The sequence below is a fragment of the Leucopleurus acutus genome (assembly GCF_964270905.1).
Source record: "Leucopleurus acutus genome assembly, chromosome: 7".
NCBI lineage: Eukaryota > Metazoa > Chordata > Mammalia > Artiodactyla > Delphinidae > Leucopleurus > Leucopleurus acutus.
The window spans coordinates 46,432,538-46,452,952 of record NC_139150.1 but is presented as its reverse complement, the minus strand read 5'-3'; the positions used below and the strand labels follow the sequence as shown (position 1 = coordinate 46,452,952).

The window sequence follows — 20,415 nt, the reverse complement described above, 5'->3', positions numbered from 1 at the left end:
CAACGGGAAAGGCCACAACAGTGAGAGGCCCACGTACCGCAAAAAAAAAAATCCTCTAGAATATCAAGTAGCTATTTGTATTAAAGTTTATATATAACATTCTATAAAAAATTAATGTACATAAGCCTTCCTCTAATGCCAATATTTTCTGTGAATGTCATAATGATCATACTTCTAGAGTTAACTTTGTTTGAAATTTTGAGACAACCTGGAGCTTTATTTCTTTTATATTTCTTATTTATATCAACAAGATGTCTGCAAGCACAAAACATCTTTTATTTTGAAGGCAGCAAAAATGCTGGTGAAATAGAAGATTATCCAATACTGCATAACATTAAAATTTACAAATATATACTGTATTTTTAAAAATAAACGTATTTATTTTTGGCTGTGTTGGGTCTTCTTTGCTGCTTGCAGGCTTTTCTCTAGTTGCGGTGAGCGGGGCTACTCTTTGTTGCGGTGCGCGGGCTTCTCATTGCGGTGGCTTCTCTTGTTGCAGAGCACGGGCTCTAGGGCTTGTGGGCTTCAGTAGTTGTGGCTCGCGGGCTCTAGAGTGCAGGCTCAGTAGTTGTGGTACAGGAGCTTAGTTGCTCCGTGGCATGTGGGATCTTCCCGGACCAGGGCTCGAACCCGTGTCCCTGCATTGGCAGGATGATTCTTAACCACTCTACCACTAGGGAAGTCCCTATTATTTCTTAATTTCTTAATTATTAGTTCTTATTGTCATAAGAATTCTAGTAAGTAGGCAGCCTAGAAGATATTATCCCTATTTCACAAAAGTTGAAACAAATTCAGGGAAGTTAAATATGTCCCCAAGATCACATAGTAATTAGTGATGAAGCTGGGACTTAACCAAAGGGGGTTTTATTTTGTTTTAAAGTTTATGATTTTTCATCTCACAATTCATTTGACTAAAAAAGTATGCCAATCATTGGTATCAGGATTGAGGCGGATAGTACTGCATACTTGAAAATCTCTTGCGTTCTACTCCCCTGTAAAAAAAACAGTGCAAACTGAAGAGGGAAAAAAATCTGTACTTCTTTTTTTTTTCCTTTTGTGCTGTCAGCTCTGAGTTGGTTTAGTGAGTAATTTTGCAAGGCTTGCTTCACTTTGTTTTGAGCAAGACTGAACCCAGTATTTCAAACAAAAGGCAGCCCGTTACTAACTTCTGGTTGCTAGGTGTGGTCTCCTTTCAAATTCTATAAAATCAGAAGCCCAAGGTTCCACTTCCAGCGTGAGCCGTTCAGAGAAGAATCTCTCTTTAGGTCTTTGGACGGAGGCAAAAAAAAAAAAGGTAAGTCTTGGTTTTACATTTAGGTAGTTTTGGCTGTTTTGAAAACTTTTCCCATTACAGTGTTAATGTTACTTCTGTGTAATTTATGGCTAGCTGCACTTACACCTTTGATAAATCTTTATGTAAAATTACACTGGCTATTTATATTTTAGGAATCAGAAATTGTAATGTTTTATTTTTACTTAGTTAAGAAATACAATTTTAAAAACAAGGAAACTTTGCTTAATACTGGCTTATTGTACTGTTGGTGAGTTACCATGGAAAAGAAGGAAAGAATGTGTTTTTTCCTACAAGTTATGAGTCTCCACGAGCTGTGTATGCTTTACAAGGAAATCATGAAGGATGGTGGTGTCTGTGGGGAGCCAGGCCAGAAGAACCCAGACATAGGTTTCAGGGAGCTATCTCAAATTAGCAGGACTTAAATAATTTATTTTTTCTTTTGTAAAACAAAACAAAGCAAAACAAAAAAATAGATTCAGACCTCATAGTGGCAATTATGGCTTTTGTAATTAACATTTTGAAATTAATGTTATGTTCACTCATGCGGTGTAAGTAAATTAGAGGATCCACTTACTAATCATTTCATTTAGAGAGGGTGTGGCCACATTCTTTTTCCTGTAGTCTCTGTGTTTTAGACAGGCTTTTCAAGTCCTGATTTGAAAACCTAAGGGGAAAGGAAGTATTTCCTCCTGGGTGGTGTCAGATAAGTTATCTCTTGGGAACGCCTGTAGGGCCCTCTAAAAATATTCCACTTAGTAGCATCTTGATTGCTGAATGAGCTAATGGCCATAAAACTCCTTAGAAAAGCAAAAAGCAGATCTAAAGTAGAGTTTTTACTGGTGTTGAATATATGTGCAAAAGTGAGAGATTTTGAATCCTCACCATATATTTGGCTATTGTTTATTACAAATGTTCCTTCAAGAATTTTTTCTTAGCTCATTCCGAATATTAAGTTAAATGACGTAACATATGATTTTTAGTGCTAGTTAATCAAAAAAGGTGTGCTTTTTCTTGCCTTGTTTGTGTCTAAAATTATGTATGGACCTTGAAAAAGTAATATTCTCCCCTGCTTGCAGGAATGTATTTTGGTAGGCACATTGCAAAACGATTCAAATGTGGTCAAATGCTGGTTTCATAATTTCCAAGTGGCCTCTTCTCCAGAAGTTATGTTAACCACCCTGTAGCCCCAGGCTCAACCACATCTGGCAGATATCTGACATTTGATGGATGTTGACAAAACTGTTAATAATAATATTATTAAGAAACCAGCTAGAGTTTCATGGTTATTAAATACTTTTTCAGTCAAATGATCTGCAAAGATTGGTTTCTATTGATGTTAGCTTGCTGAGCTGGTTTTTAATCCTCTCTAGACCCATTAATTGATGACATATTTAAAGCCATGGACGTATTATTTTTCAGTGATAAACCAAAAGCCGTTTTTTCAGTAAATGATTTCCTCTTTCCTTAAAATGGGGAGATTTTTATCAGAAAGATCAGAACAGATACAATTTATATAATACCTTCATTCATTATGCTAATTTTCTCCACCTCCATCTGCTTGAGGTGAAATTTAAGACTGGCACTTCAGAGCTATAATGAATCTTAGCTACTGTGTATTTCAACACTCTTATTTTTATAAATGGAGGCCCTCTCCTCCACTGCCGAGAAGTTAAATGTTTTCTTGAGGGCAAACAGCCAGCTAAAGAGAGTCAAAGTAGGGCTCAGAGCTCCTCAATTCTTATTTTTACATCCTATAGTTGTGGGTAGAAAATATTTGTTAAATTAGTATAGATATTTTTCCTGAATAATTAGCACTGATACAATATTTGTTCATTCAATAATGCTTATTAGCATACTAAGTACAAAGCATTCTGCCAGGGATTAGAGGTTCATAATGAATGGTAGGTTATCACTGCCCCCATGGAATGCTGCTATAAATATAGATAAGTAAATAGAAAGTGATAATGCAGAACAATAGGGACAAGTGTAGGAGTAAAGGCAGGATGCTTCGGGAGCACACAGAAGGTCGGTCACTCACCTCAGTGCTGGACCAAGGAAGGCCTCTTGGAGGATATCATGAGGTGTAGGCTGAGTCCTCACCAAGAAGCATCATTTAGGCAAAGGGAATTGGACATGGAGGATGAAACAGCATTCCAGGCAAAGGGAACACCTTACTCAAAAGTCTAGAAGCAAAACATTCATGAGACTACCTTTCATAAAGTGGCTCTTCGTAAGTTATGCCGTTGTACAGACTAATTGCGTTTTCTCAAACGAGTAGGTGTGGGAAAGACTTGTGAAATATATATTCGAGGGAAAAAACTATGCACAGGCCAAAGTATTGAAGAATAAACTCCCTCGGGCTGGGGTGAAACCTGCCACAGTCTCCATGGGTTAACTGTGAATGAATTTGATTCTTAAGTGTAAGCTATTAAAAATAACATTGATCTTGTCATCATCTTTTTGGTCACTAGTTTAAAAGCATATACAATATTTTGGAATCAGAAGGCATGGATTTATGTATGCCTTGATGCTTGCCACTAGTGTCTAGAAAACTGCCAGAAGAAATTACACTTTGTTTATCCAGGTAGAAAATGGGAATAATGATGCTGTCCTCTGCAAGGATCAAATTTCTGCTGCTGTCTTTGCAGAACTCTGATCTTTCCCACTTGTCTCAAGGAAGGCATGATAGACCACAAAACTCAGTTTCCTCTGTCAGAAATTCTGGAAGTAGCCTTTCATGAAGCTGACAGAGATAGAAATTGTGGTTTTTAAAGTTATTAAAAACTGTTCTTCTGTAATAATTTCAAACCTTCAGAAGAGTTGCAAGAAAACTGCGCAGAATCACCATATACTTATTACCCAGGTTCCCCAAGTGTTAACCTTTCACCACATTTGCTTTCTCATTAATTCTTCCTTTTCCCCCTTCCACCCTCTATACAGTTTTTCTTTTCTGTATCATTTGAAAGAACACTGCAGATATGATGTCCCCATGTCTCTAGATACTTCAACCATAGTGCAGTTTAAAAAAATCAGGAAATTAACTTTCATACAATAAGCCATAGTTTTCTCAAACTGTCCAGTTGGTACAATTGCTAATGTACCATTTCTGGAATACCTTTCTCCTACATTTAGTAAGTATGGCTCCCTCTCTGTCTAGCATCTTTTTATGCATATTTACCTTCTTTAATTTATTGCTGAATGAGAGGAAGAGAGCTCTTTTATGACACATACAAAAAAATGTTAATCCCTAAAAAGTTACACATTTTTTCATAGATAAATGAGATTGGTAGGCAGTGCATGATTAATTAGAAGAACTCTGGAATATTATTAATTTCCACATAGGTCAGCCTATATATAAATGGTCAATTTCATCTTCAAATTAGATGATGTTAAAGACTGAGATAAACTTGGTTTCAGAGCTCACTGGTAGCCAGATTAAATGTATATTGAGCCAAGGAAAATTAATAAAATAAGCTCTTAAGTACCTAGTACATGTTCTAAACATTGCAACTTAAAAGAAAGATGGAAAAAATAAAACCTGTTGTGAACTCAGAGGGTTACTAAATTCTTTTTTTACTGTACAATTCTACTTCATAGACTAGATCATTCTCTGAATAGTAAAAATATATGACAAATATTTGTATAGCATGTGGCAATCTATAAAACATGTTTGCATGTTTGTGATTTATTTATAGTTAAGAAATCTTACCTTCAAATTACTGAATGGTTTTAATCAAGTACAAAATGCTGGTTTTCATACAGAGGTTAGGTATTGAGCACACAGAATGGTTTAGCAATACAATCTGAGCAAAATATTTTTGCTGTGGTATTTGTAAGGTGTGTTGCAACTATTCAACGTTCTGTTAAAACGTGTAGCTGCGTTTGAGCACTTAACTAGCAGTACATGATCGAAACTACTTCCGTGAAGGTTTGTACCTCCTGCCACAATCCTTGTGTCTTTAAGCTTTGCTGAGAGCTAGTGGATCTTGTTTGGCTGAATTTAGATTCCGTTTTCCTCTAATTGCTTTCCTGAGTAAGTTCTATTCAGGTTGCTTGACTATATTCCAGATCATACCTTCAGGCCATCCAAATGGCTTCAGACTAAAATCGAGGAACACAGAGGATATGTCACAGAGCTGTCTTCTCTATGGATACTCTTGTGTCAAACAAATTATTCAACCCCTTTGTTTTTGTTATTTTGTATCAAGTAATTAATAGAGCAATATCATTTTCTAGGCTTTCTCAAGTTTTTTTTTTAAGTAACTGATGCATTATGTAAGCATTTTTTTTTTTTTTTTTTTTTTTTTGTGGTACGCAAGCCTCTCACCGCTGCGGCCTCTGCCGCCGCGGAGCACAGGCTCCGGACTCGCAGGCTCAGCGGCCACGCCCCTCGGGCCCAGCCGCTCCGCTGCACGCGGGATCCTCCCAGACCGGGGCACGAACCCGCGTCCCCTGCATCGGCAGGCGGACCCCTAACCACTGCACCACCAGGGAAGCCCTATGTAAGCATTTTTAAGTGAAAAAATTGTGAAGTAAAGTTTCCATAAAATTTATTTTGAAGTTGTGAGGCTCATTTTTTAAATTACGTTTGACAAGATCCTTAATCTCTTCTTTGATCTCTTTTGAAGTTTTTCTTTTCTAATTGAAAAGAGTGGAAATATTAGAACACATATTTCTATAATTGAGGGAAAAGTACTTTGCTAAGTGACCGATCATATCACTCATTTTGAGGATTCTACTTCATAAAGGGCATGGATGAGATGATAAAAATGGACATTTTAAATACCTGAAACCTTGCCAGAAATTGCAAGAAGTTTTGGATATGCCAATTAAGCAAAAGGAAAATGACACTCCATGTGCCAACAGCAGTTGCACCAGATTATAGTATAATAGGAACTAAAACCTTGTGCAAAATTGTACACCATGACTTTACCTCAGGAAATAACTTTAAATTTATCAGTTGCTTGAGGGGAAGAGATTAAGTGAGTGCACAATATATTGGTTCTTCTCACAGATGACACAACAGTAATTTGAACAATCCCCATGATAATTAAGTGGAGATAGTTTCTGCTTTGGATATTAATTCTCTCACGTATTTAATCTCATTACTTGCAACTACAGCCATTTTTCAGCAGGTGTGGACTGAAATTTGTCTGAACATGCCATTAAGGAATCAGGTTATGGGTTTTACTCCTCATGAGTCATTTAGCTTCATAGCAAGAATTTAAAACTGCTAAGATTATCCTTCCAACCTCCTTCAGATGTACTCATGATAGCTGTCTCCAGAGAAATAAACAAAAGGGTATGGAGAGATAGATCAGTGTAGACCTGGAGCTTGAGCTCCTAAAAAAAATCCCTAGACAAAAAGGGTCATTGATGGCTTCTTTTGTAGATAACTCAGAGAATGCATTAATTTTTAATGTACTTCAGGTTTTAAAAATATACATGTTTTATTAAATAAAAATATTGCTGAACCATGACAGCAAGTCAGGCAATTTTCTTTAAGATAGAGTTTTCCAAAAGAGGGCATGCATGGTGCAATTTCACTCTAATGAATCCTGTTAGAGCAAGGCACCTGCTATAAAATAATCCTTTTCTGGGTTTTTCATGTTGGGTAAAAAAAACACATGTAGGACTAGTATTTAGACAGCTCAAATAGGAAGAAATGTGAATGCAGTGATTACTCCAGGTACTGAAATAATTTTATACCACGGAATGGAAAAGAAAACTGAACTATTTCAGGGAGAAATATCACCTGACTATCTTTCTATAGAGTTTTGAGTCTGAATCCACTCCCACAGATTAGTCATAGATTATTTTACCTTATAAATGTCAGTATTATGCTACTTCTCTACCCATTACTTTTGTTTAAGTCCTCATTAATCCTACATAGATTCTCCCACAACTTACTAAATGGTCTCTAATCTTCCCTCTTGCACATCTCCTAGCCATTCTCTAGGATACAGGATGACCTTTCTGAAATATAACTTTCTCTTTAAAAAATCCATTAATGTTTATCCAAACCTTTGGAAATATATTTAAACTTTTAAATTTGGGCTTCTGTTAACATTTCTTGCTCTAGTAAACTTCTTTCAACTTCCCAAATGTGACAAGTTTCTCTCTGTTTTGTTCTCTTTAACTTTTCTGCTCATCTCAACTATTCTCAAGAGAGGCTCCGGTCACCAAGAACTTCCTCTCAGAATTGTTCTTAGCTTTTGAATTTTCTTAGGGAGAGCACACACTGGCTTCAAGTTCTTTGAGCCAAGGGATATTTCAATGTTTTTTGCACCCTCAGTGCTTGGCATACAGTGGGTGGTCTGTAAATTTAGAGCAGTGAAGTGAAACACCAGCTCCTCTCTTCAGCCTATATGCTTACTTATAGAAGTCATCTGATCCCTAAAGTGAGTTCTGAATATGCTGAGGAAGAGCTACGTTTCTGAGGCTATGGATTTCTGTTCAAGGGTAGTAGACTCTTTTAAAAAAAACCCAAATCCAGCATTTTAGGATGCTCCAAAGATTAATTCTGGAAAGTAAAGGCAAGGCTGCTCTATGTCTTGTGTATGTAAAGGGGTGGAGTGGTGTGTATATGTGGTGGGTTTGTGGTTTGTAAACGCATCGACCTGTTTTCTTTTCAGATCCTTCAAAAATGGCAATGGTAAATGAATTTCTCAAGCAGGCCTGGTTTATTGACAATGACGAGCAGGAATACATTGTAAGTCAAGTGACAATAAAAGAACTTAGTTAAATATTAAAATAGAAACTAATGTAAGTGAATGGACAGTAATTTATTTCTCTCTTATCCACAGAAAACTGTGAAAGGATCCAAAGGTGGTCCTGGGTCATCAGTGAGCCCCTACCCTAGCTTTAATCCATCCTCAGATGTTGAGGCCTTGCATAAAGCAATCACAGCTAAAGGTAATTCTGTCTCCCCAAAACAGTCCCCTCCTAGACATTTCAGAATGGCTACTAAAAAACAGACCTGTGCAATTTAAAGAGTCTTTTGTTTTGAAGATAAAAAGATTTCCTTGTCAATGAAGATATATTTCCTTTCTCAGCGCTTGGGAAATTTTGGTCAAATCGGTAGAATATCTACTTCTACAACAGATATGCTCACAAAGCTCATTTCTAACAGGCTCAATGCTGAAGTCAACACCTCTGCTCACATTTAGGGTTTAATCTAGGAAACAAACACTGCAACACTGAGGGCCAGGAACAATTTCTTCCTCCTTTCTCATTCAAGTGAATGGAATGTCATCCCAAGTGCTTCCATTTGATATGCAGTATCGCATCCATATCCCAGTCTGGTAAAATTTGTACTTCTTAGTTTTGTTAAGAACTCCCTTTGAAGCATCTTGATAATGAACCATTTTATGTCGGTTGTTGATGATGAAGAAAATTGATTTTAGAAGTCTAGGGGCCCTTTATTTCCAGGTGTGGATGAAGCAACCATCATTGAAATTCTGACTAAGAGAAACAATGCCCAGCGTCAGCAGATCAAAGCAGCCTATCTCCAGGAAAAAGGAAAGGTAGGTTGGAGTGGTTAATTGAGATAATTAATTTCAGTCATATTTATGTTTAAGTATAGATTTTGAAGCACAGTTGCCTAGTTCTGTCAGTCTCTAACCACTGTTTTTCCATTACAACTAAGATTACTGTATTTATCCTCTTGGTTGCAATGTAATCAATTCTAGCAAATTTCCTGGTTTTATATATTGTTTTGTCATCTTGATTCTTTGCACATGTCATGTGGTGTTCTGTATTGGAGACAAGCCTTTAACTTGAACATAACAGACATCAAGATTACTATTGGCAATAAGAAATAGGTTCTGATTGAAATGTGTCTTCTGCTAAAACTTAAACTGAACTGTTTAATGTCTGAATGTAAAATTTATACATATAATTCTATTTTAAAAGTAAGCTTTATATTTTTATACCAAAAATGGGCAATTTTTTTAAGGAGTACAGTTAGAAAACTATTTGATGTCTGATTATAGTGCTTATTTGAACAGTGCAAATCCTAATGGTTGGAAAAGTTATTAATACATTATTTTTAAAGTATTCTTACTACTCTTTCTGTTAATACACAGCCCCTATCTTTTGAGCTTTGTGATTTCTTCCCTGTATAAAGGATTGAGAACCCTCTCCTTTAAAAACTTATCAATGAATTCAGTAAATTTCATTCTAATCACTCTAGATCTAAAAGACTAAGATATTAAATATCAAGTACCCTTTTCTATGTAAAGGGAAGGAGCTCTAAAAAATGGTTGGGTTTAGGACTCAGTAAGACTATCTAAAGATCAGGTAACACCACATTACTGTTATCACCCTGCATGTTATTTACTAGAAGGTTATAACATCTCCTTGTTATAGCCCCTGGATGAAGCTCTGAAGAAAGCCCTCACAGGTCACCTTGAGACAGTTGCTTTGGCTCTGTTGAAAACTCCAGCCCAGTTTGATGCTGATGAGCTCCGTGCTGCCATGCGGGTAAATCATCTAATTTAAGCAAAACTCCTTTCCTCAAGAGAGTGTCTAATCCACTGATGCCTCTTACTGTATTCTCAACAACTATTATAGGGCTATCAATCAGTGGTTACAAAATGAATAAATAAATAAATGTTGGTGTTAACAACTATGTTATTTCCACTACCTTCATGATGTTATTGTATATCATAGATCTCTCTTTTTACGTTTTTGCCCAAAATATTTGCTTTAAACCCATTTTGTTTTTAGAGCACTATAATAGATAGACCTTATTGTAATTATTAAATATTGTGGATATTTACTAAACACTGTGAGAAATTTACTAAATGTCAGATTCAAACAAATTTTGGGACGCAAAAACTAGTTGATATTCTTGAATGAAGATTTTTCTACATTTTATTCTTCTTTTTCAATTCAGGGCGCTGGAACTGATGAAGACACTCTGAATGAAATTTTGGCATCAAGAACTAACAAAGAAATCAAAGAAATTAACAGAGTCTATAAAGAAGGTAAGTTTTAATGTCCAACAACCCAAGTGCCTTAGTCGGAAAGGAAATCTGATATACTTCAAAAAATAATTGAGTGTGGATGTTAATTATGGGGACTTTGGAAACTACATATTGACATATTTCTTCATTGTTTACCACATGTCTACCACACGCACATACTGTTACCAGACACATTAGAGCTGCTGGGGTTCAGATAAGGGACACAATTGTCTCAGCCCTCATCAAGTTTGCACTTTAATAAAAAATGTCCCTTTGGGACAAATGGCCACATATTATTGCAGTGGAAAACTCAATTCAAAGAACTGAATTTAAAGAATTTCCTAAAAACATTTCTTATCTTTCTGAGGTTTATTTCATAAAAATGTCCCGTTGTCTTCCATTTTGAAAAGATAACAACAAAACACCCCAAACATTTGTCCTTGAAAAAGTACAGAGCTTGGTGCTTATAATTCTCTGATGGAAACTAACTTTACCATTATGAGTATAAATGACTCACTTACCTTCAATGTCCAGATAGATCCATGGGGATGAAAGACCAGCAGTGGCTCATGTTATCTATTCAGTGAAACATCTCATTTCAGTGGTATGCTCAACATTATAAAGAGTATCTGCAAGTGGGTCCTGGGCAGTGCTGGGCCTTTACTATTTTCCTTTTCTAGTTTCCTAAGTCCCCAGCTTTTTTGTTTTCCCAGCTTAATATGTAGCACCACGGAGGATATTTCTGCTTGATTTTAATACCAAACATAGAGAATACAATAGCCCTTGTGTATTATTTTCACAGCAATCTAATAAAGGAACCAGAATAAGGAAGCTTTTAACCTCATTTTCTGCAATTCATATCTCATTATCAATATTTATCTTAAATCCATTTATCAGTGAAAACCATCAAGAGGGGCATTATTATTAGTTTTTTTCTTTGATAAAACATAGTTTACAAAGGTAAATATCCATAAATTATTCCCAATGTATAGTTCAATGACAGCTTATTAAATTGTTCTGTCTTCTAGTGAATTATAAATTCAGTTAATTTTTTGCCAATACGGCATAATTTTGCAAGTTAAGTATGGGTGTTTAACAAAGAAAAGTTTTACATCTATATCTAAGGTAGACGGGTATACATACACATATACACGCATAACTAAAATATATTACGTATAAGGTATTTTTTAAGTAAATAAATACCCTGTGTTCAAGCAAGTTCCTCTGGTTTATTCTTTTAAATAACTGTTCTATTCATCTCATTGCTTAAATTCTGGTATGTTTTATTTCAGAATTGGTTATTTAATAATGTACACCTATGCAATTTATTCTCGTTAGCAAAAGCTTTAGGGCTATAGCTTTTCACAGTATTATCCAAATTGTTTTAGTTGCCTTATAGGCAATAAATTTGATGATCAAAAATTTTGCTTGCTCTGATTCCTCTATTTTTATTAAAAAATGATAATATTTGAAATGTGTCCCAAAAGTCATTGAACACTTGGCATTGCAAACTGTGAGCCAATATAGAGATGTCAGGTATTATTATTATCACCATTACTTATCACTAGTTTAATACAAAATATACTTTTCTTATTTCTCAGAACTGAAGAGAGATCTGGCTAAAGACATCACCTCAGACACATCTGGAGAGTATCGGAAGGCTTTGCTTTCTCTTGCTAAGGTATAACTCAGATAGTTCAGGAAATGCCTCTTCTTTTATGAAAAGTAAAATCTTAGATTTCGTCTCTCTAGAAATGAGCAATTCATTCCTTTTCCCACAAAGAATATTACTCATCTGATTTTAAGGGAATTAAGTAAATCATGTGATTACATGCTAGAAAACCACTTACAAAAGAATGGGATATTTTTCAGGGTGAACGATGTGAGGATCTTGCCGTGGATGATGACTTGGCTGATACGGATGCCAGGGTAAGCAAGTACACACAAATACTCCTAGAATCCACTTTCCTTCTTCAAATAGGTCCTACCTGAGGTGAGGTACCACTTGAGGGCCTCCACGTGAAAGCAAGTCTGAAATCCTCCAAAAGGACAATAGTACCTAATGTTCATTCCCTGAATGATGCCTACCTTCCTGCATTCAAGCGATCAAAGAGAGGAAATGTGGTCTTTATGTTTTCAGTAGATTGCACTATTCATGAAGCTGGAGAGGAATGAGAGAGAACAAGGAGAATTTGACTTGTTATTCCCAAGAATTGTTTTGTTGAGAAAACAGAATTTTTATTTTACCAGGTATAAGAAAGTAAAGTGGAAAGAATAAGCACATCTAATATTCTTTTAACAGTGAACATTGGTTTAGAGGTGTAAGTTTATATTGTAAAAGTATTATTGTAATGACATTAAAATTATAAAAATTATAACATTTATATACTTTCAAGCATATTGTTATATATAGTTTCAGCGAGGTTGCTTTTTATTTATACATCAATCCATTGGCAACATTAGAAAAACTGTGTCATTTTAGGGCCTGGAATTTTTGTTAAAAAAAAAAAAAAAAGACAGCTATTATTTACATATGCCTTCCTCATGAGATAGTATTCTCTACAAATTCATCACAGTGAATTAGTAAGAATGGAAACTTATTTGATCACCTCCACTCACTGTACCAGTACATTATCCTGCACATAATAAGCATTTATTAACTTTTGTTGAATGAATGCATATATATCAGATCTTTGCTTGGAAAGTCCAGAATAACTTCTTATGCCCGTTGGAAATTTGACCATTTTAATAGAAATTGTGCAATCATACCAAAGAACCAAAGTTAGCATTTGAATAGTTGCCCATAGTAAGAAATTACTCTTATTTGCTTGTGATATTTCTGAATTTGCTTTCCATTTTAAGGCTATCAGGGCTCTTAGATGTATATTTATGGCAGCTACATGGATTAGTGTGACCCAGGAAGAGGATGGTAATTAACATTTCAAAGTTAATAGAGCATGTTTGTGACAATAAGGCAGGGATTATCTTTTTCATTTGCAAAAGAGGAAAATCTGTAGTTTAATAAGGTGAAACTATTTATCTAAGATTGCAGAGCTATGAAGTGGCACAGTCAGAATTTGAATACAGAAATTCTAACATCAAAATTCAAGATCTAGGTAATGGTTGAATTATTGACTTACCAGTACCATTTGCTGAAAACTACTTTGAACAATTAAAAGTAAAATTAAAAATTAGACAGTTCCTTGGAGTTGCCTTGATACAGAGTGCAATCTTAAAGCAATTTTATTTAACAAACATTTATTCTGCAAACATATATTCAGTCTCTAGGGTTCGCAAGGCACCTTGAGAGATACTGTGGAAAATACTTGACAAAATAGGGTTCCCATCTTTAAGGAACTTATAATCTTAGCATTGCCTACTCTGATTGTATTGGACACAAAGCAGCTGCTGCCTCCAGAATCTTTGAAGAGATCTAACATTCTTGTGCAGATAGCAAGTTAGCAGATAGTCAAGTGTTTATTTTTGTGTTTCTTGACAGGCCTTATATGAAGCAGGAGAAAAAAGAAAAGGGACAGATGTTAATGTGTTCACCACCATTCTTACCACCAGAAGCCCTTGCCATCTTCGCAGAGGTAAGAATAAAACAAATGTTTCCTGCGATTGTTTATAGAAGATGCAGGGGGTTTTTAGGGCAAATAAGAGAAAGAAAAGAGAGAAATCTTAATCATTGTCACTCTGATACCAAATGGATGCAGTGTTCCTGACCCCTTCTTGCTATTTGTGCATTTGTCCAGCTTTGTACCACCACCATTTTATAGTATTTGAAACACATTTTATGACTTTGGCATGTAGAACATTAGTTTGTTATTTTTGCTATTTCCTTTCCCTAAAATATTTGGAATAGGTCTGACAACATATACACATAAAACAGAACAAATGAAAGTACAATGAAGAAAAACAACAACTTCACTCATGGCTGAGTGAAGAAAAGAGTATCTAGATGCTGCAGAAACAAAAACCAAAAAAAGAGTTCTTGCCTTTGATCACAGGATTTACCTCTTGACTTCTGGAAGTCAAGGCGAAGGGAAGGTCATGACGATTACCTAAAGTTTATTATTTTTATAACAGCACTCCGATTTCTAATGTTACAATTAAGAGAAATCTACTACACAGATCTTTATATAAGGAAAGATCCATTTGTTATGGCACTTGTCTCTGATGTAGTGTTATGGATGTCAATCACATGCCACTTCTAATAAATGTCAACATTTGCAAAAATTTCCCCAAAATATACAGAAGCACCAAAATAGCCATGGAAGTTACATTTCTCAGAGAAGATGAAGTATCCAAAATATGCTCCGTTGAATAATTAGCTTTAAAATGTGTTTTTTGAAGTTCAGTCCTCCTAAGGAATACTTTGACTCAGTTGCCCTGATTTTGCTCAAGTTTGCTAAAGAATAGGATGTTTTGTACATCTCTTAGTTTAAATTTAATATTCAGTGTTTCAGAAGTACTCCAAGTTCAGTAAGCATGACATGAACAAAGTTCTGGACCTGGAGCTGAAAGGTGACATCGAGAAATGCCTCACAGTTATTGGTATGTAGTCCTGGAGGGGGAAGAGTTTTCTAACTTGAAATTGCATTGTCAATGCTGTCCCATAATTTACAAAATAAAATATAACAAAACAAAACAAAAACTCAGATGTAATTTATATTTCAAATAGAGGCAACATGTAAGATAACGGCAATAAATATTTAGCTAATGTTATACAATGGCCTTGTTAGTAGTAACAGATATTATTTCCTTTTTTAGAAAGATGGGCAGGTGGACAGTACTTACTGAGCACCTTACTTATACTACCATGCAATACACCAGGCCGGGCATGGCACAAAGGAAATTCAAAATGGTCATTAAGAGCATAGGATTTGGAATTAAATAAATGCAGATCCACATTCTGGTCTGTCACTTGCTAACTGAGTAATCTTGGGCAAGTCCAAAGGATTTGATTCAGTAGGTCCCTGGTGGCTTCTGAAAAGGTCTTCAGGAGAAAAGGATTTTAAAGGTTTCCCATTTTATTCAGATGACCAGTCAAGGTTTGGAAACCTGCATTTTAAAGCAGTGCTTCTCAAACATTAATGTGCATATGAATCCCTTGGGAAGATTGTTAAAATACAGATTCTAATTCAGTAGGTCTGGGGTGGGGCCTGGATTCTGCATTTCTAACAAGCTCTTAGTTGATGCCAATTCTTTTGGTCCATAGACCACACTTTGAGTGTCAAGGTAGAGAATCATACCAACTGACACATCTGTTAGTATTTTATATTTGGCAGCTGCCTTATATTTTAAGACTGTCTTGTTCCACTTAAAATTTTTTTCTTATTACAACATGCAGAACTATTTCTTCCATGCCAGCATGACCTTTAACACCTACTAGCTTCCCTGTTTCCATGAAGAGTATACTCAGGATAGCATGAAATACTGAAGTTGCTATTGGGTAGATTTAAGATAATAGGAAAAAAGTGATGTTGTCAGAGGACAGAATATTCAAAGTCACCATCTAGAGAATAGCTTCTTATAAGCCAAATATCCCATATTGGTAGGAGGGGTAAGGAACAGGGATGGAGAATAGAATCTTACTTGCAAAACTCTGTATTCTTGCTTCTGTCACATGCATCTTTCTTTTTTTGGTGGTAAATATGTCAACTAAAATATACCTCTCTTGCAGTGAAGTGTGCCACAAGCAAATCAATGTTCTTTGCTGAGAAGCTTCATCAGGCCATGAAGGTAACTTTCAACATATGTGATTTGCTTAGGGAAAAAAAATTACAGTGTATGGAAAGAAGAACAGAAAACCTCATATTGTTTGAAAATTACACTTATTTTGAGATCTTTCCATTAAAAAGAATTACTTTTCCATCCAATGCAAGAGGTAATATACTTCCTTATTAGAATAAAATTCTCTGTTAGATTTTTTATGTTCTTTTATAGGTAAGATAGTAAGGTGAGCTTGAATGTAATTTGTAGATTACTCATGATTTAAATAAAACTTCAGTTGGCAGAGGAAGGGTGATATACTTCCTCATTTAATGTATGATTTTAGTAACCTACTTCTGCTAAGGTTGTAAGTTGCACAATCTCCCCCTTTCTAAGCTTCATTTATCTTTTTTATTATTCTGTCTTCCATGCCATTGCTTTATATGTCATTCTAAGATTTTTAAATTTTGTTCTAAGATCACTGAAGTGGAAGGTGTTATTAAGATGTATTTGAGATACCTTAACCACTTCACTTTAACTTTATCATTTAGCATGCATCTTATTATATAGGATGTCACCTCCATGCTTGTATTGTGACAAGTTATGAAATTGTCTTTTTTTTTCCTTTGCCACTCCAAAATAAGGAAGTCTTCGGAGAGCGATCTAACTATTCAATTAATAGGAAAGAGTCCCTATGAAGTGATAGGCATTGTGCTACTAGGTATCAGTAGTAGGCAGTACAGTCCCTGACCCCATGCCTGCTGTTATCTAGTGAGGTAATTAGATGGGTAACAATGAAAACCTAGTATTGTAAAAGAGCAGAAGAGGGGCCTGTGCCCCAGACTTTGGAAATCAATGTAGCCTTGCTGTCAGCTAAACTAAGACCTGGTATTTGAAAAGGAAATAGCCAGAGGAGAGCAGAAGTGGACGAGATGAAGGGATAAAGCAAGACTGGTCCAGGAGGAGGAGATATCATGTCTCTTTCAGGATAGTAAACATAATTAGAGTGATGGTGCATGGTGGAAGAAGTTGTAGAATTAGGCAGGGCATGGTAAGCCCAGATAAAATGATTGGTTTTCATCCTAGAAGCAGCAGAAGGCCATTGAAGGGTTTTAAATAGATGAATGGGAAGATTAGATTTATAATTTAGAAAGTTTACTTCATTTGTAATTATTGAATAGTTTAGACAGAGGAAAGACTGGGTGGTAGAAGACCAATTAGGAGGTTATGAAAGCTCGTATATATGCTGCAGATATCACAGTTTGGTTTGTGTCATTTTATTACCACTTGTGTAAAGTGTGTGTGTGTATTTTAATGTGGTGATAGTTTCTCCATAGAAACTATATAGGTGAGCAAAAGAGCTTCACATTCAAACCCACATCCTCCCTTATTAAGAGTATGCTCTGAACATGAGGGACACTTACCATCATTTGTTTTGGACAGGGTATTGGAACTCGTCATAAGACACTGATCAGGATTATGGTTTCCCGTTCTGAAATCGACATGAATGACATCAAAGCATGCTATCAGAAGTTGTATGGCATCTCTCTCTGCCAAGCCATCCTGGTATGTTGTGATTTTCATAATGCTAACCCCACAAATGACAATACTTTTGCAGCTTCTTCTAAGAGAAAGGCTGACTTATTGTATCTGTAAATTTCGCATGTAAGATTAATTTGTTATATTAAGATACAGGGACTTCCCTGGCGGTCCAGTGGTTAAGACTCCGCACTTCTGCAGGGGGTGCGGGTTCGATCCCTGGTCAGGGAACTAAGATCCTGCATGCCATGTGGTACAGCCAAAATATAAAAATTTTTAAAAAAGATACATAATTTAAAGTAAACTGAACTATCACTGGTAAAATCTACTAGTGAGTTCTATAATGAAAGACTCTGCAAATTTTTCAATAGTCATGGAAACAGTTTCCCATACATACATTTAGCAGTCAAAATATTTTAGTAGAGAGATATTATGATTTATATAATGATTTATGATCAATGAATACTGATCAGAGGATTTGAAACATTTTATTCTAACTTTTTCCTTAATTTTGTCATATGTGAAATATATAAAATACATGTTCAAGTTAAGAAGTAAAAAAAGACAAGTCAAGGGGTTTTGAACTTAATGAAAGATAAGTGACTGTTTAAATTCAATTTGGCATTTATATTGGATAACTAAAATCTACCAAGAAAAAGTGAGAATATCATGGGCTTATAACTTTCACTCTGGTTGAGCAAGCCAGAGGTGATATGAAATTATATTGTGTTATACTTAATTCTGTGTGATATTTCATTCTTGGAAAATAATGGCTCTAATATATAACATGATCAATTCAGAGAAGTTTGCAATCTGAATTTTGAAAGCCATTGCTTTTCATATAATAATTAAAATATCAGTTATCTGCTATATGAATTATATTATTTAATTAAATAAGTGATATTCTTATCCAAGATCCTAGAAAATAGATGTACTGTGATGTACGTTCTACAACTGTTAAGTCTAATACAGTAATTATTCTACAATTTAAAAATACCTTCTATTGATTATGGTTTCAGGTAGCATTAAGTATACTTTATTTTTTATCAACAGGATGAAACCAAGGGAGATTATGAAAAAATCCTGGTGTCTCTCTGTGCAGGAGACTAAACATTCCTTTGATGATCTCAAGCTTTTTGATCAGAAGACTTATTAACCATATCTTTCCATTCCATATCATAGATTTAAATAGGAAAGTTTCTTCAACAGGAATATAGTCTAGTAACTCCTTCCTAAAAAGTATAGCCTATAAATCATTTTTTATTTCAATTCTATATAATAGAGATAAGTTTTTTAAAAATATATTTACTCCAAACTATAAAACCCCATAAAGAGGTTGTTCTAGTAACATTGCTTGAGAAAGATGTTTATGTCACAGAAATTAAAATGGTTTTACAGGACAATTGGTGTATCATTGGTTCTTCTATTCTGATTTTCCTTTGTGTGTAATGCAGTTGTTTAATTTGATATCAAGGGACAGGAGCCTGAATTCTAAATTATAATCCTCTAATGAAATAGATTTTACATATTAAACAACATAAAGTATTCACAGAGTTAGAAAATGAACTTCATACATTTTACCATTTGGGTACAGATTATTGAGAGAGTATCTTTGTATAATAATGGATTTATTGCATCAGCATTGTAACAATTGGATATTCTGCTGTATTTCATGAACCAGTATAAAGATGAAATAGCAACAGCAATAAAAATTCCTCACTTTTTAAAAAATGGTAGTTGCATATTTTCTAAGAGACGATCAAACTGCTTTCCAGAGTGGCTGTACCATTTTACTTTCCCATCATAAATGTATGAGTAATCTAGTTTCTTCTCTCCACAACCTCACTAGCATTTGATATTGTCACTATTTTGTATTTTGGCATTGTTTATTTTTTATTGTTGACTTTTGAGAATTCCTTATGTATTCTACATATTAGTCCTTTGTCAAATATGTGGTTTGCAAATATTTTCTCAGTCTATAGCTTGTATTCTTATCTTCTTAATAGAGAAAGACTTTCTCAGAGGAAACATTTCAAGTTTTAATGAGATTCTATTTTTCAATTTTTCCTTTCATTGATTTTGCTTTTGGTGTCACATCTACAGACTCTTTGCCTAACCTTTGGTCCTGAAGATTTTCTTCTGTCTTTCCTAAAAGTTTTATAGTTTTACATTTTACATTTCAGTTTGTGATCCATTTTGAATTAATTTTTATGTAAAGTGTGAGATCATACCTTGGTCAAAATTTTTTTTTTTTTTTTTTGCTTATGACTATCCAGTTGCTCTCATACCGTTTGTTGAAAAGGTAGTTTTTCTTCCATTAAATTGCTTTTGCACATTCGTAAAAAAAAAAAAAAAAATCAGTTATTTTCCTCTCAGAGTATTCTTACCACATAGGTGGTAATTTAATTTATCCATTCCCAAAAGAATTGAGTTGGGTATTTGAATTTCTGACTATTCTCACCTTCATTCACCTGACTGTAGCTTTATTTTCCTTAATTACTGTCCTTCACTTTCCTCCATGGACACCTGTCCCACGCATCTTATGGAACAACCATGATGACTTGGCCCATAACGTATTAGCCAAACTGAGGCTGGCCAAACTGAGATATGCTGCTTATTACAGCACTGATTTTTTTAGTTCTTTTGTTATTATACATGACACCTTCCTTGTGTGCTGGATTGAGAAGGAGAAGTACCTGAGAGGGAACCTGAGACTGGTTCATTGAGACAGGATGGATTTATCCAGGTATGTTTGTTATCACTGTTCTAAACAAGGTCAAGGTGGTACAAATATTTCTGCCAGTTAAGACTGCATACACACTCTTCCTCTTCCAAATTAATTTTAAAGAAACTGCCTCACCTAGTTATTCTTCTTTGCCTATCTTAACCATCCCTGTC

General features: G+C 35.0%; 1 protein-coding gene across 2 annotated transcripts; it reads left to right on the top strand.

The window, feature by feature from the left end:
• The first annotated feature begins 1,243 nt into the window (after positions 1–1,243).
• ANXA1 (annexin A1) lies at positions 1,244–18,920 on the top strand. 2 transcript variants are annotated; one of them, XM_082842052.1, is made up of 13 exons: positions 1,244–1,294; positions 7,930–8,006; positions 8,101–8,209; positions 8,726–8,820; positions 9,665–9,778; positions 10,194–10,284; positions 11,865–11,944; positions 12,136–12,192; positions 13,763–13,856; positions 14,725–14,820; positions 15,950–16,008; positions 17,422–17,544; positions 18,571–18,920. In XM_082842052.1, exons 2-13 carry the CDS (start codon positions 7,941–7,943, stop codon positions 18,625–18,627), a joined length of 1,041 nt encoding a protein of 346 aa, XP_082698178.1. In that variant the 5' UTR covers positions 1,244–1,294; positions 7,930–7,940; the 3' UTR covers positions 18,628–18,920. The 2 variants fall into 2 exon arrangements, with proteins under 2 accessions (XP_082698178.1, XP_082698179.1); XM_082842053.1 differs by having other exon boundaries at positions 1,250–1,291; positions 7,929–8,006.
• The last annotated feature ends 1,495 nt before the right edge of the window (positions 18,921–20,415 follow it).

Coding starts and splice junctions, on each gene's coding strand:
- ANXA1 (XM_082842052.1), top strand. CDS start 7,941: ATGGCAATGGTAAATGAATTTCTCAAGCAGGCCTGGTTTATTGACAAT. Junction 8,821..9,664: donor ATCTCCAGGAAAAAGGAAAG/GTAGGTTGGAGT, acceptor TCCTTGTTATAG/CCCCTGGATGAAGCTCTGAA. Junction 13,857..14,724: donor CCCTTGCCATCTTCGCAGAG/GTAAGAATAAAA, acceptor TTTAATATTCAG/TGTTTCAGAAGTACTCCAAG.